The 14082-nt window shown below is 38.5% G+C and overlaps 1 protein-coding gene across 4 annotated transcripts in view; it reads left to right on the top strand.

Annotated features, from left to right (window-relative positions):
- Positions 1–14082, top strand: part of VCAN (versican) — a 117571-nt gene that overhangs the window by 88828 nt on the left and 14661 nt on the right. For all 4 annotated transcript variants that reach the window (XM_045074464.1, XM_004759123.3, XM_004759125.3 and 1 more), the window contains 2 exons: positions 1275–1433; positions 2698–2780. In XM_045074464.1, the coding sequence (XP_044930399.1) occupies positions 1275–1433; positions 2698–2780 (242 nt within the window). The remainder of the gene's footprint in view (positions 1–1274; positions 1434–2697; positions 2781–14082) is intronic.

Here is a 14082-nt window from a genome sequence, read left to right as displayed (position 1 = left end):
TTAGAGTAAGGGAGGGCAGTTCCTAGGTGATCTGGAATTTTCTTGGTGCCTAAAATTCTATAAACTTTGCAGTTCTGTTAGTGTTTGCATGGAACTAGTGCAGTGGGTTTGTGAGGTATGTTTTGTGATAGTCAAAAGTATTTCCAGTGATCATAATTGAATACGTACCGTTGAGCCAACTACTTTCCTGTAAAAGTATTTAAAAACTGGCATGCTAGAATCTAGAAAGTACAGTCGAAGCTTCCTGTCAGTGTAAAATTTAGATTTATTTGAAAAATGTTGACATCCTACCAGGACACTGGTTATAATGTACACATATATAAACAGACATATATATATATATGACTGTGTGTGTATGGCTTGGTGGAAGGTGGGCATGAAGTTGAAGAACTTAAGTTATTTAATTCTTTTTTTAAAAAAAGATTTTATTTATTTATTTGACAGAGATCACAAGTAGGCAGAGAGGCAGGCAGAGAAAGGGGAAGGGAAGCAGGCTCCCTTCTAAGCAGAGAACCCGACATGGGGCTTGATCCCAGGACCCTGAGATCATGACCTGAGCCGAAGGCAGAGGCTTAACCCACTGAGCCTCCCAGGCACCCAAGTTATTTAATTCTTAAGAAACTTAAAAGAAACTTAAAATCCTGACGCATTTACACAGAGAGTTACTTATATTTCCTCTCCCTCAGAGAAAGGCCAGCAGTCCTAGCTATATCCCATAAGCTGCCTACTGATGACATTTTTTTTTCCTCTTTGTAAATCTTATTTGACAAGATCCTGTGGCCACCCAGCGGATCTCTCTGGGAAGCGGTAAAGGAACTACTTACTGAGCCTTTGAAGTCCTTATTCAAATAGGGCATTCATAATCCTATTAGCCAGAATTCTTATCTTATCACTTGAATGGCTCTCTTCAGAAAAGTTGTGTTGGTGAGGATTTAGCCCCAGTCGCTTCACAAGTGAGTCAGTAGACATTGCGTCCTGAGAAGTTTTGTCTGGCCCCTCTGCCAGTTTTCTTTCCTGCTGACACTGGCTCTAAACAAAGAAACTGCAGTTAGATACTGCTTCTTCCGTCCAGAGACGTACAGCCACCCACTTGGCAGGAGTCAGCGAGCTGGCTTTATCATACTTTCTTTGTCATCATGACCAAATTTATTAACATGTAACTTTAGGGACATTGCACTGATACTGGCTTAGGTCTTCTTACCAACGGTCAGATCCGTGAGGCTAGATTGAGTGACGTAGGTGAAGTTACTAAGCCCCTGCCTTGTTTCTTCCAGACACAGAGACGTGTGACTACGGCTGGCACAAATTCCAAGGGCAGTGCTACAAATACTTCGCCCATCGGCGCACATGGGATGCAGCTGAACGGGAGTGCCGTCTGCAGGGCGCGCATCTCACAAGCATCCTGTCTCATGAAGAACAGATGTTTGTGAACCGTATGTACCAAATAGATGCAGGGTTCCTGAAGCTTCGCTCTGTGTCCCTACTTCTTCCTTTTCTCTGTATCTAACCGAACAGATGTAGCTTCCTCCATGGCAGTTCAACTTATTAAATCCCTCTTCTGAACTACTTAAAACCATCTCTCCTACGTGAGACCCCGACTTTGAGAAACACTCATCTCTAACAGAGGAAAGCATTTCCTGGTCTTCAGCGATAGTGGGTGAAACAGCCTGCTGCAGGTGGAGTCCAATGACGTTGCTCCTCGATCATTTTCTGACTTATGAAAATGGCTACTTCTATGGTTCCATCTCACTCTTGTCACGGCTGCCTTCGTAGTTCTATTTTGAAGATGTGCACATGTTGTCCAGAGTTAAGGAGAAAATCGCTTTCAGTTCTTTTTATCCCACTCATTAAAATTGAATTGTCAATAGCAACCTAATCCTACCCTCTGCATAAAATTGGTTCTCATCCATGCTGATAATGATTTTAGGCCATAGAAAGTGGGTTTCATGTTAAGAACATGAACAAATGGAGAGTGAAAGCGAATGAAGCTTTACTACCAGCCCTGCTGAATAACTTAAACTATAGCAAAGAGAAGGGCAGCTAGCTTTTATGTAGCAAATATGTAGAAGTTTTTTTTTTTTATATGAAGCATCATTCAATGCCCTATTAAATATGTTCTCATAATGCTTGCTGCCTTTCAGAAGTTTGGTTGTTAGGTAGCAATCTGTACAGAGGTTCAATTAACTTTCTTGCATGGTTTTCTTGTCAGTGACTCATCTCATGATGAAATTAATTATTTTTGAAGACAATTTTATAGAACTGTCTGGTCTAGGTATTCGCTGTTTAAAATGCTTTAAGAAGAAACATGTGGCTTCCAAAGTGAGGCTAGCATGGGAATGATCTGTCACATTTTATTGGGTCACTGAATTTTTGCCAATGGCATAGCTTAATTTAAAAAAAATGGAAAGTTTTTTTTTATCATGAGTAAGGAAGGAAAAATATTTAATTATAGTAAACTGCTAGGGAAATTATTTTCTTATGTCTGATATTTTAATGTTTCTCAATGTTTGTGAATTAGCTTTTTAGTTTAAAGCACATTGGGCAGAAGAACAAAAGATAGCTAGACCATGAGAGATTTTTATGAGCAACTAAATAAAATTCCAGCCAGAAAAGAGGATGCATGATTCACTCTGAGAATAGTTTTAATACATTTCATCCATCTATGGGTAAAAATATCTGTTGTTTCCCTTCTCTTAGGCGTGGGCCATGACTATCAGTGGATAGGCCTCAATGACAAGATGTTTGAACATGACTTCCGTTGGACTGATGGCAGCACACTGGTAAGTTGCTTATGAAAAATGACACCAATTCTGGGAACTTAGTAGCATGTGCTGATTGCATTTTACAGGGGGCGTACTTGATTGAGACCTATTAAGTGACTTGCTCAGGTTTACTCAGTAAGATAGATGAGTGTTAGAACAGAGTCATTGTGGCTCTCTTTGAAAGAGGAGTGTATCAGAGTCCATTGAACTGGAAAACCACATCAGCAGCAGAATTGCCTCAGGTTTATCTTTCAGATGGTTATCTTTGCTTTTTACGGCTTAAAGAAAAGGGGGGAAAGAATAAATGTAAGAGAAAAGGCCTTGAAAAAAAAATCTACCTTTCCCTCTTATATAACTGCACTGGAAATCTATGGGGCATGGCTCATTTTTATCCAAACCAAGATGCTCATTTTTTTCATCTTAAAAAAGATTGCTGAATTATGATCTTGTGGATTTTCTTCCATTCAAACTCTGCTGACTAATTATATATTTTAAGCTTTTTCTGCCTCTTAAAGAAAGAAGTAGAATGGTAACACTGGCCCCAAACTTGAATTGGCTGAAATAAGATTCTTGGGACAGCTGAACCTGTTTGGAGTCACTACTCTGAATAATTATGAGTATAATTTTTTAAAAATAGTTCAAGTGTGGTTAGCTATATACTAGTGGTTCTAGGTACTGGCTGTTCATTAGAATCACCTGGGAACATAATTTAACAACTGGTGCCTAGGCATCAACTCAAATTCATTAAAGCAAAACCCCACTTTGCTTTTTAAAGCTACAAGCCGATGGCTGGCTGTATTTTCCACGTGTTCTCCAGGTGACTCTGAAATGCAGACAAGTTGGGATCCATTGGGCTGGACAATAAGTATAAATTCAATTCTAAATTAGATAAATAACAGGAAGAATTGAAAATAATGTTTAAGCTCTTTGTGTGAATTTATTTAGGTGCCTAAATTTCATTCATTACTTGCCACTCATATGGATTCAATGAGTTTGGCAAAATGTAGAGTTCATCCTTAGAACAGATGCCGAAGGAATTTCTGCTTTTGGATGTTCTACTCTGTCTGCTGAAGCTTTTCTATGTTCTTACGGACGTACCGCTCAGTTCGTCTTTGTGTCGGTTGCTATACTCAGCACCTTGCATTCATGTATTCCCCACAATAATCTGTAAGAGAGGTATGAAGTGTTTTATAGGTATAGAAAGGGAAGGTCAGTTAGGCTGGAAATTTTTGCCCAGAGTCACAGTGCTATTAAGTGTTGAAGCCAGTCTCCAAAGCCATGCTTTATTTTGGCTGGCACCTCGTTGACTTGAAATTATATCCCTTATTACATTTTGCCTTTAGCAACCCTGAAACAAAATCTGGCCTCCCCTCTCTGTGTCATCACGCCTTATCTTTAATCTGGACTGTTGTCACTCAGGTCCAAATGTAGGTCATTTGGCAAGATGCAGAAAAAACAAGGAAGGTAGATTGTCCATGAAATACATTCCCACTAAGATATGTGAACCACATCCTCTGGATCAATACTCCTTGTTTTATAATGGTCCTAACTGGATGGTATATCTGCAGTTGTAGCATCTGCTTATTTTTATTTTGCTAAAATGAATAGTAATTTCAGGGGACATAATTTTGGTCAGTTAGATTAATGGGTTAGTAGGCCATGAGTTCTTCTATATTAATTTTAACTGAAGGTGGACTATTTTGCTTTTATTAATTTAATATATATATGAACATAAAAACTAAAGGATTTTTTCCCTGTATGTTAAAACTGTTTTTATAATTTTGTTGATGTGTTTTTATAAAGTATAGACATTTGTCGAGTTTTCTTTTGTGGAAAGAATATTTCGTTCCTATGGGATTATTTGGGTCTGAAGACCCTCTGTTGATCTTCCTCCCACACACTTTCCTTTATACATAGCCCGCTGAAAAGTGCGGGTCCTGTGAGGTCCCAACCGTATTACAGAAGCTAGAAAGCCAAGGACTCAGGTAGGGCTCTGGTTGGTCCTTACTTGTGCCTTGCAGACCTTGACCACAACTTATCTCATGTTGTCCATGTGTGTTCTTGCCCTGAGCCTGGAATAGCTGCATTTGGCCAGATATAATGTATGTGAAGTCTGTCATCTGCTACATACCGCTCTGATTAGACAAAGTCCCCAACTTCCAATATGTTGTTGATTATATAGAATTGATTTGTTTTCACTCATGGCATTTGTGTATGTTTCTAGACATTAGCAGTTCAACTTTTCAAAGAAGTGGTTCTCGTGCTTGCTTTTCTTTCTTATGGTGTCTGGGACAAGGCCATATACTACCTATGAGCTTGGTTAATGACACTGAAATCGGCTTGTAGCTGGTAGCTGTGTCGGGGTCTCTAAAACATCTCAGGGAACCTTTCTCTCCTGCCAAGTGCCATTCAGGGGAGCTTCACTCATCAAATGTCACTATTCCACTATGCCAAAGCAAACCAACTCAACGATTTTTTTTTCTGTGTCCATTAATTTTTAATGGACTATGAAAAATACTGTAAAAAAATAACTTCATTGCCATTTCCATGGTCTAGACTGGTCTTCAACTTAGTAAATAAGCAAGCATTACACTTTGCAAGAAACAAATCTTGATCTTCTGGAAATTTTCCAGAGGAAGATAACATCCCTCGTGTTCCTGTGAACCTTACCCTAAATTAGTTTACATTTTTACATTAAAACCCAAAGGTTATGAAGAAAGCATCAAACGAAGCCCTCAGTTTGAAGAAGGCAGCAGATGAATTACATAAACAAGGAAAATGTATCAAAGAAATGACACAAGCAAATCCAGAAAGCACTCTAACAGATCCTTGGTCTCTTCTTAATTCCCTCTTTGTGTCAAATAAAAGTGTGCTAAGGAGTGTCCCTAACTTTGAACATTTTGGAACAGAAAAGACCATCTGCCCAACAGCCTGTCTCCCTCCCATTTGACTGATCTCTGGCCCACTCTGCTTTTGTAACCACCCTCGACTGCCTCTATCCCTTCCTTTCTGAGACGGCCTAGGTGTCTCTTAAACTCGTTTGTAGTTCTGTCTGCAGCCACCATCCCCTTAACAGGTTCCATATGTTTGCAGGCTTTGAATAAAATAGGTCTTCTTTGTTTCGCTGTTTACTCCAAGTGTCTTTGCCTTTGAAAAAATCCCTAATGGTAAACGCTACGTTTTCAAGGGAAAGCAGTATCTGCTTACACTTGGAAATGGTGTTACCTTGACTGTGTGCAATTTTAAGGACTTTGTTTATGTTTTAAAGTGATTTCTCCCCTCTTCCCTTTGCCCCCATTTTTTGTTTGAAAGATTTAGTAGAGCTTATTCTCCTTGGGAGGTAGAGCAGTATTAAAATAAAAAGAACCTTTGATAGTTACCATATATCATCTTTTATTATTCGGTCCTACAATTCAGTAAAAACAAACTAGTTTATATTAGGTTTTTCAGTCTCAATAATTTCTTTTCTTGAAATAATAAAACTGTGCTTCCAATAAGCTTGCAGTGTAATTATATCATATTTACATGATTATGCTTTCTAGCTAGACTAAATCAATTGATATGCTTATACTAAATTAATAATGTTATTTGGCTGAGTTATCTAAATTGCCTTGTTCTTCAGATTCTGATGGACCCATTCCACATTATTGGCCCATATAATATGGTGTTGATAACATGCCATATTCCTGCTTTTGTTGTATCTTTGAAGTCCTTTTTTATTATTATTTGGGGTGTTTTATCCAATAAGTTTCACAAAAGTGTATTCAATGCAGAGACTGGGTCTAGCCTTACCCTTGTGATTTCCATTAAGGTTATTTTCTCCTAACACATTTCAATTTTTATTTTGTTACTTGGTTTTCAAATAACTAGTCACATTTCAATTTGTCCCTTGGTTTTCTACTAATGAGTTATTCTTTAACTTGACTATTGATCTCTTAACAGTGAAATGCCCCAAGTGCTTTATTAGAAACTGACAAATAGCTTCAATAATGAATTACTTTTCTTGTCACCCAAGTAATGTCTTCAAAGACACTAAGTTAAACCATCCAAGTTAAATACACATTAAAGCTGGCAAACTTAAACAAACATTTCTTATCTAGCTTCTACACTTTTAGCTGACTTTTAAGTTCTTTCTTTAACCTAATTGTTAAATGAATGACTAGTCTGAAGTGTTTCCCCCAGATCTGGTTTCCAGTGCCTATGAACTGCCTCTCCCTGTGCTATGAACTCTTGTTACTCTCTTTTTGAAATTTTGTATACCCTCCTCTTGCCTTCAATATAAAATTCTGATTATTAGTGTGCTATACCAAGCCCAACAATTCCACCTGCCTTCCTAAGCTATATCATCTCAAAATATTCACAGTTCCTGGAATGAGCCATGACACCTAACTCCTGAATTTCTTTGCATAGCCTTGCCCTAGTGCTTAGAATGTTCTTATCTCTTGTCCTAATTTTATTTAATTAATGTTCAAATGCCATGTTTAGCTGACTCTCCTTCGTCTTGGAAGACTACCCATTTGGGTGTGACTAAGAGCTCCTCCACTGTGTTCCAGAAGCCCCTTGTGTCCCTTTGCCATCTTACCACCATCCCCTGTGGGGCTGACTTCCTGCCACTGAGCTTTCTAAATCAGGGAGTAACTTTCATCTCTATTTTTTCAGCACCTGGCAGAATTGTTGACAAAAATAGATACTTAATAATTTTTTTTTTAAGATTTTTATTTATTTATTTGACAGACAGAGATCACAAGTAGGCAGAGAGGCAGGGAGAGAGAGAAGGAAGCAGGCTCCCTGCTGAGCAGAGAGCCCGATGTGGGGCTCGATCCCAGGACCCTGGGATCATGACCTGAGCCAAAAGCAGAGGCTTTAACCCACTGAGCCACCGAGGCGCCCCGATACTTAATAATTTTTTAATGATAATTAATATTTATACATTGCTTAACCAACTTACTGTTACATGTTGAGTCATTAAATGGCCAACTTACTGTTACATGTTGAGTCATTACATAAGTCATTTTAGCAGACTCTCTTTATGACAATTCTTGTTCATCTAAGTTAAATATTTTATTTAATGTTGTACCAGTATGAAAAACTTAAAACATAGTAGGTGAGATTTCAAAAATGGTGAAAAGAAAAAAAACGTTCTCCCCAGACAGATATATACTGCTGGGTATAATACATCTTACAAAAGTTATTAACCCAAAGGAAAACAGATGTGCCTACTAGAAATGATGACAGTCTTGTCTATGATTGTCCCAAGAATACATTTACAATAAGCTCTGGGAAGAAAAAAATGGGAAGCAAACTTTTCAGCCTCTGCCACCCCTGCGGGTTTGAGTTATATCAGGACAGATTTTCCATGAAGCTTTAGGAAACCAACAATTACTCAAAACTTAGAAGAGAATTTTTTTTTTCAAGATAGGCACACATTCTGTCATTGCACTTTCTAAAGAAAAATGACTTAAAAAACAAAAAACAAACAAACAAAAAAAAACCTTGTTATACAAAAACAAGCAAAAGAAAATTTTACTGCTGAATGTTATCAGATCATTTTATTATAGATTGGTCGACCAAAAATGAATTGGTTGCCTGAGGCTGGACAGAGCTTCATTTATTCACCTTCTCTCTGGGTCTGTTCTTTCAAACACAGAGAGAGGCAGACATCAGGAATACTTTGGAGTCATTTATCCTGCCCTGTCTATGTGTTTCCTAGCAAAATCATTTCCACAACTTTCTTTTCAACTATAGACTATGGTGTGTCTGTGGATAGCACAATTAGGGACTAGACACTATTAGGTGCCTTCATGACACTACTTTGTATAACAGATCTCTGCAGCTGATGGTTTAACATCAACCTGTGGCCCTCAGGTGACAACTGTTACTGTCTTGCTCCCTCCTCTCTCTGACCATCAGGAAGAAATTCTGACAGGAAAATCTGGTCCCTTCTCTCTTCTCTTTAGTGAGTTTCTGCAGCACCATCAAAGCTTACCCCTCACCACTGGGGATTGGATGCTTCAGTGGATCAGAAGCGGTCAGTTCAAAGAAAAACGTCACCTTAGATAGTGTTGGCCAGAGGTTGAGGATTGAACGGAACTGACAATCCAGTTCCCTTTTAAAAATATTGAAGAACTTCCAAAGTTTGATTTGTTTGGTGAAAAAAAAAAAAAAAATCCCTGACTTTATTCTTAGGCATTAAAAAAAATGTTTTTTTCCTATGCCCCTTACACATTTCCTTCTGCCATCTCTATTCTGTCGGCACTCTGCCTTGCCAGGAGAAGCTGCCTGCTGGTTTGTCAGCTTCCCAGGAAGTATCCTGGCCTCCTTTACTTTCCAGCGTACTGCTGGAGGAAACAAAAATTTCTTCTCTGCACTTGTCTCATTCCACCCAGCAAGTTCTCAAACGCGTTCCTAATTCACAGAACCATAAATACCTTATTTTCTAGCTCTAACCAACTCATCTTACCTCCTGATAGTTATGAGACAGATTGCAAAAGGCTAATTGTGTTTTTGCACTTGAAAGCTCTTTCTGGAAAATAAGTGAATTTTGCTTTTTTTTTTTTTTTGGATAAGCATGGTTCAGCACTGGCAAGCTGCACACCTGGATTTTGGGACAATGGGTTACCCTCCTGGTTAGAGTTGATGCATGAGAAGAGCCAGATTTGTGGATTGACTTCAAATACAGACGTCCCTTTTTTCATAAATAAACATGTCAGTCTGTCACACAAAGTATTGTGAGAAAACCCAGCTTTGAAAAAAGGTCGAAACCATAAAGAAATAGCCCTAAACTCAGGAAGAGACACTTAAAAGGGGCAGAGAAAAGGAGTAACAAGTCGCAGGTCATAAACCATTATTTTTCTTCTGCAGGACTGTATTATTCCCCTTTTATAAACACAAAGGTTCCTACCTCCTCCCTTTCCCAGATGTCTTGGACATTGAAAAGAGAATCAAGAGTATGAACTAATTCCCACTGTTTTCCAAGCTTGTTTGTAGGTTTCTGTTTTTTTGAAAAGATTGCCCACAATTTGGCAGAAAACAATGAAAAACAAAAGCCCCAAACCAAAAACTCCAGTTTTACTTTTTCTACCTGAAAATGTTAGAAGACTTTTGAAAAATTATTTGCAGATGGATGTGTGTCCGCTGTGGTGTGGCTTGAGCTCCGAGTCCAATGCCACTTCTCTGTGAACAAGTCACACTGCATATCAACATTAATTTAATTATGTTAAGCCTCACAGGCTTCATTATATTAACCTAAAAGCCAAGGAAAACATATGCTGTTTCCTCATCCTTTAACACATTACTCATGAGTGAAAGAATTCTCAGTTTCTGTTCTGCAAAAGACCACTGAGCTCTTAATAAAAACTCGTACTTGTGTTGCAGTTCAGCTTGATTGGAAACCAAGAACTGGTTCTTGTGATTCTGCGTGTGAAATAAAACAAGTCACAGAGTGGTTCCAGAACTCAAAACCCTCATCTCTGCCTTGCCTTTCCTTGAGTGCACATAGCTAATGATAGGTCACGTAGCTGGAAGAACACTTACCCATCACTGGAAAATCATTTCATCATTGACGAGATTACCCTTCAGAAAATTATCAATGCAGTAGGTCCTTCTCATGGAGGCTTTTCCAGCAGTGCTCTGTGAACCTCTAAAATCCCATACAGAAATTTACATTTAATTGCTAATTGCTTTAGCGCAATTCACGGAAAAGGCAAACAAAAATGTAGAATGGGTTTTGGCAGTTTCCCACTGCATGCGGATGGGATCCTAGCACTTCCTGACTGAAGACCTTTGCAAACAAGCTTGGGGTGAAGGAACCCACCAGCACCATTTCAGATGGGAGTTAAATGCAAAGGGCTCCTTGGGGCTCTGTCTGCACCATCCCCCCACCCACCCAAGTGCTCTCACAGTGGGAGGAACTCACATCCTTTGAAAAATGCTGTTGATAATTACAGCTTTGCAGGCCAGTGAGCTCATGCTATTACACGAGATTAGTGCTGGACTCGAGAGCTGCCAGATTGTCTCTCCCGCACAGACACTTGCCAGCTAGCAAAATAATGGGCATATTGGCACTTTAACAACTATCAGGAGACCCCAAGTTAGTTTTTCTTCCCTTCAGCATATTTAAGTTTGTAGGCTCCAACTCCAGCCTGCCAGCCCAGGGCAATGACACCAAAACAAATGTCTCTTTCTCCATTAAAAACAAAGCTGCTCTTTTCCTTTTGGTGTGAAAGACAACAGGAAAACCGTAACCTCCCTGAAAACATAAATAAAGCAGGCCCCGGCCAGAGTAACCTTAAGCAAGTATCAGGATCAGAAGAGGTGTATCTCTCCTGGAAGGCAGGTCATTTGCCCCCAGGAGTTAAATAAAACAAAGTGAAATATACCCTCCACAGACTGGAAACAAACGCCTATTGTGTACCACAGCCATCTAGGGGGGACAAAGGCATTTTAAAGTTACCAAATGTTTTGATTTCTGTAATAAGTAGTCCTCCTAACTTCCGTGCAGATAACCGTTTGACCCCTGTTCTGAAAGGCTGGGGGTAACCCAGAGCAATTATTCTGCGTTCTGTATTTTGTGAAAAGGTGGTTTCTTATCAGCGTATGTTTCAAATGGGGAAGCAGTCCTCTTGGGAAAGCGTTTTCTATTTGTGGAGTTTGCTTTTATACTTAGCGGTTATCTGTTTCTCCTTGGCATCGCCTGTGTTTGGGTGTTACTTGGAGCTGTGAGAGCACAGCCATGGCACCCTCAGTGCCAGGTGATGACAGACAGGGCTTTGCAGAGAGAAATCAGCTCTGAGTCCAGGTGCCACTTTTTGTGGCTAGTCTGGGTACGTTTTTGCCTAAAAAAAAAAAACATGTGAATCACACTGCAGACATTAATTTGCGTGCACAGATAGGTATTTGTCTATGATCCGCCCTGCCGTAAGGATTTGGGGTGGAGAATATATATTCGGCATTGCTTCCAGTGCAGTTTCACCACTGATGTAAACATAAATAATCTGGTAATTTTAAAAGGCAAAATGGAGAAAAATCAACTATTATAGATGAACTTTCCAATCAGATAGAAAATTCAGATTATAGCTGCCATGACCTAAAGCAAAAGAGAAAGCAATCTCATGGGTAAATCCTGTTTAGCTGAGGTCCGTCTTCTAGCAAAATATTCTCTTTATGCTTTCCCTCACAAAACTGAGAGGACATACCACAGATAACCCTTTAATCTTGCCACAGGAAGGAAATAATCCTGATGGAGGAGGGTATTTTAAATTTTGTTAAGTAACTTGGTTGGCAATTCATAATATAATAATGGATAGAGATCACCACCTAGTGGCCATATCGTATTTTGTGTTTCAAACCACATACCCAGAACTCCACTTAGATCTAGTAAGAATATAGTATATTCCCCGTGAAGTAAGTTCCTGAGTAGTTTTGAGTGTAAAAATTCTAGTGTGGTCTGCATTATACTGTGAACTTAAAAGTTAGATGTGAAATTAGATGATTTTTCAAATGCACTGTGAGGCTAACACACGGAGCCACCTGCTTAGTAAGTTCCCAACAACTGAGGCAAATACTGGATCCAGTCTTTCCCATATCTTCACTTCATACACAGTATGAGAACACAGTGGAAAGTTTTCCTTGGCCAGTTTCACTGGTATGTGAACCTGGAGGACTTTTTTGGTTTTCTTGTGAAACTTTTTACAGTGAATTAAATTAACAGTGTTTGGGGAGGGAGAGTAAGTAGAAAGCAGTGACTAGACCCTTCATGGAAAAAGATTCTAAATTATAGCTGGAAGACTTAGGAAGTTTTCCCAACAAGTACAATAATATATTATGTCACAGGACAGCTTCACTGGACAAATGTCAAGAATGGTTTTTATCAATGGAATGTGTATGATTTATTAAGTGTACTTGGCAAAATCCATAATAGTTCTAAAACACAGAGGCTTTAATTGGCCATTTAAGATGATCTAAATTATAGGGAATTTTAAAGAATAAAAAGTGACTCTGTCTAAGCTGAAGAAGTATAGCTAAATAGGTGGATAGGTGGATGATAAATAAATAGATGATAGGTTGATATATAGATAGATAGACAAATAGAGTGTGGGTCCTTGGTGGCTGCAGATTCAAGATTTGCAGTTTCAGTCATAACAAGAGACCCTAAAGATCCATAATATGAAATAATTTGTACTTCTTTCTCGGGTTCAAACTTGAACCGTACTCAGTTGTTTACTAGTGTGTAAGAATTCTTCAATTACTGCTCATGTCTTTCTAGTAGATAGCTTGATTTTAGCACCTCAAGAGGTCTATTGCTATTTATTCCTCTATTAATTTAAACATGTTGGATCTTCTGTATTGTATTTATGGTGGAACTATCTGCCACATAGTTCTGTGGAAATAGGAGGCCTTTCTAATTATCCTAGATAATTCTTCTCTAGTGTCAAGAAGTACTGTATTTGTAGGGGTCTGTGTGTCTGTGTGTATCTGTATTTCTGTGTTTGTGACTGATAGAGGTAAATCTCACCTTTTTTTTTTTTTTTTTTTCACAAAAAGATGAACTTCAATTTTATTTAGTATCTGTGAAAATTCTGCTTTCTTTTTAGTAAAGAGGAAATCAAAAAATTCTAAAGAGTATCTAACTTTTTAGGAGAAATAGTAGTGCCGCTGATTATTCTTTATAGTTATTTGTCCAAGTTAAGAAATCCTAAAACTCAGTGAAAAGAATTTGAAATGGGTCAGATACAGAGAAGAGTTAATTATCAATGAAGTTTGAATAGGACCAGTTGCTTTGAACACTTCTTTGTTTTAAGATGCTGATAGAAGGGATTTAAAATTAAAATTAAAAATAAGAGTTCAATGTTTCTGGGATTCTTTCTCTACTAGAGGTTGAAAATGACCTTGTACCTTCAAAGTTTTGGTTTTTGAATTGACACTCTCTTGGAAAGATGTTTTTTTAAAAAAACTTGTTTTTTCCAAACATACTCTTGGGAATGTTGCATGGAGGGATAAGGCTAAGTCAGTCTGTGTTTCAAGAACCTCCCTTGCTTCCATCTTTCCTTTTCACCACCTAGCTGTTAGCATTTTTCCTCCTAAATGGATTTGCTTATATATGTATCAAGTAAAGGACCAGCTGGGTTGTGACTGTCCCAGCAGTAACTGAGTAATACTGGATATCTTGTTTCTTTTCTTTAACTGAGAGCCATGCTCAAAGCTGAACCCAAGAAACTCCTTTTCCAAAGCAAAGCAAAGGACCTGGTTTATTTCTAAATCTTGTATATTTCTGAAATAATGCTTTTTTAACCTCAGAAAAAAAAGGCAGTTATCCATCTCC

The sequence above is a fragment of the Mustela putorius genome, unplaced genomic scaffold, assembly GCF_011764305.1.
Source record: "Mustela putorius furo isolate JIRA1106 unplaced genomic scaffold, ASM1176430v1.1 tig00537350_pilon_pilon_pilon, whole genome shotgun sequence".
Taxonomy (NCBI): Eukaryota; Metazoa; Chordata; class Mammalia; order Carnivora; family Mustelidae; genus Mustela; species Mustela putorius.
The sequence above is the reverse complement of the archived record's forward strand: the minus strand, read 5'-3'. Positions and strand labels throughout refer to the sequence as shown.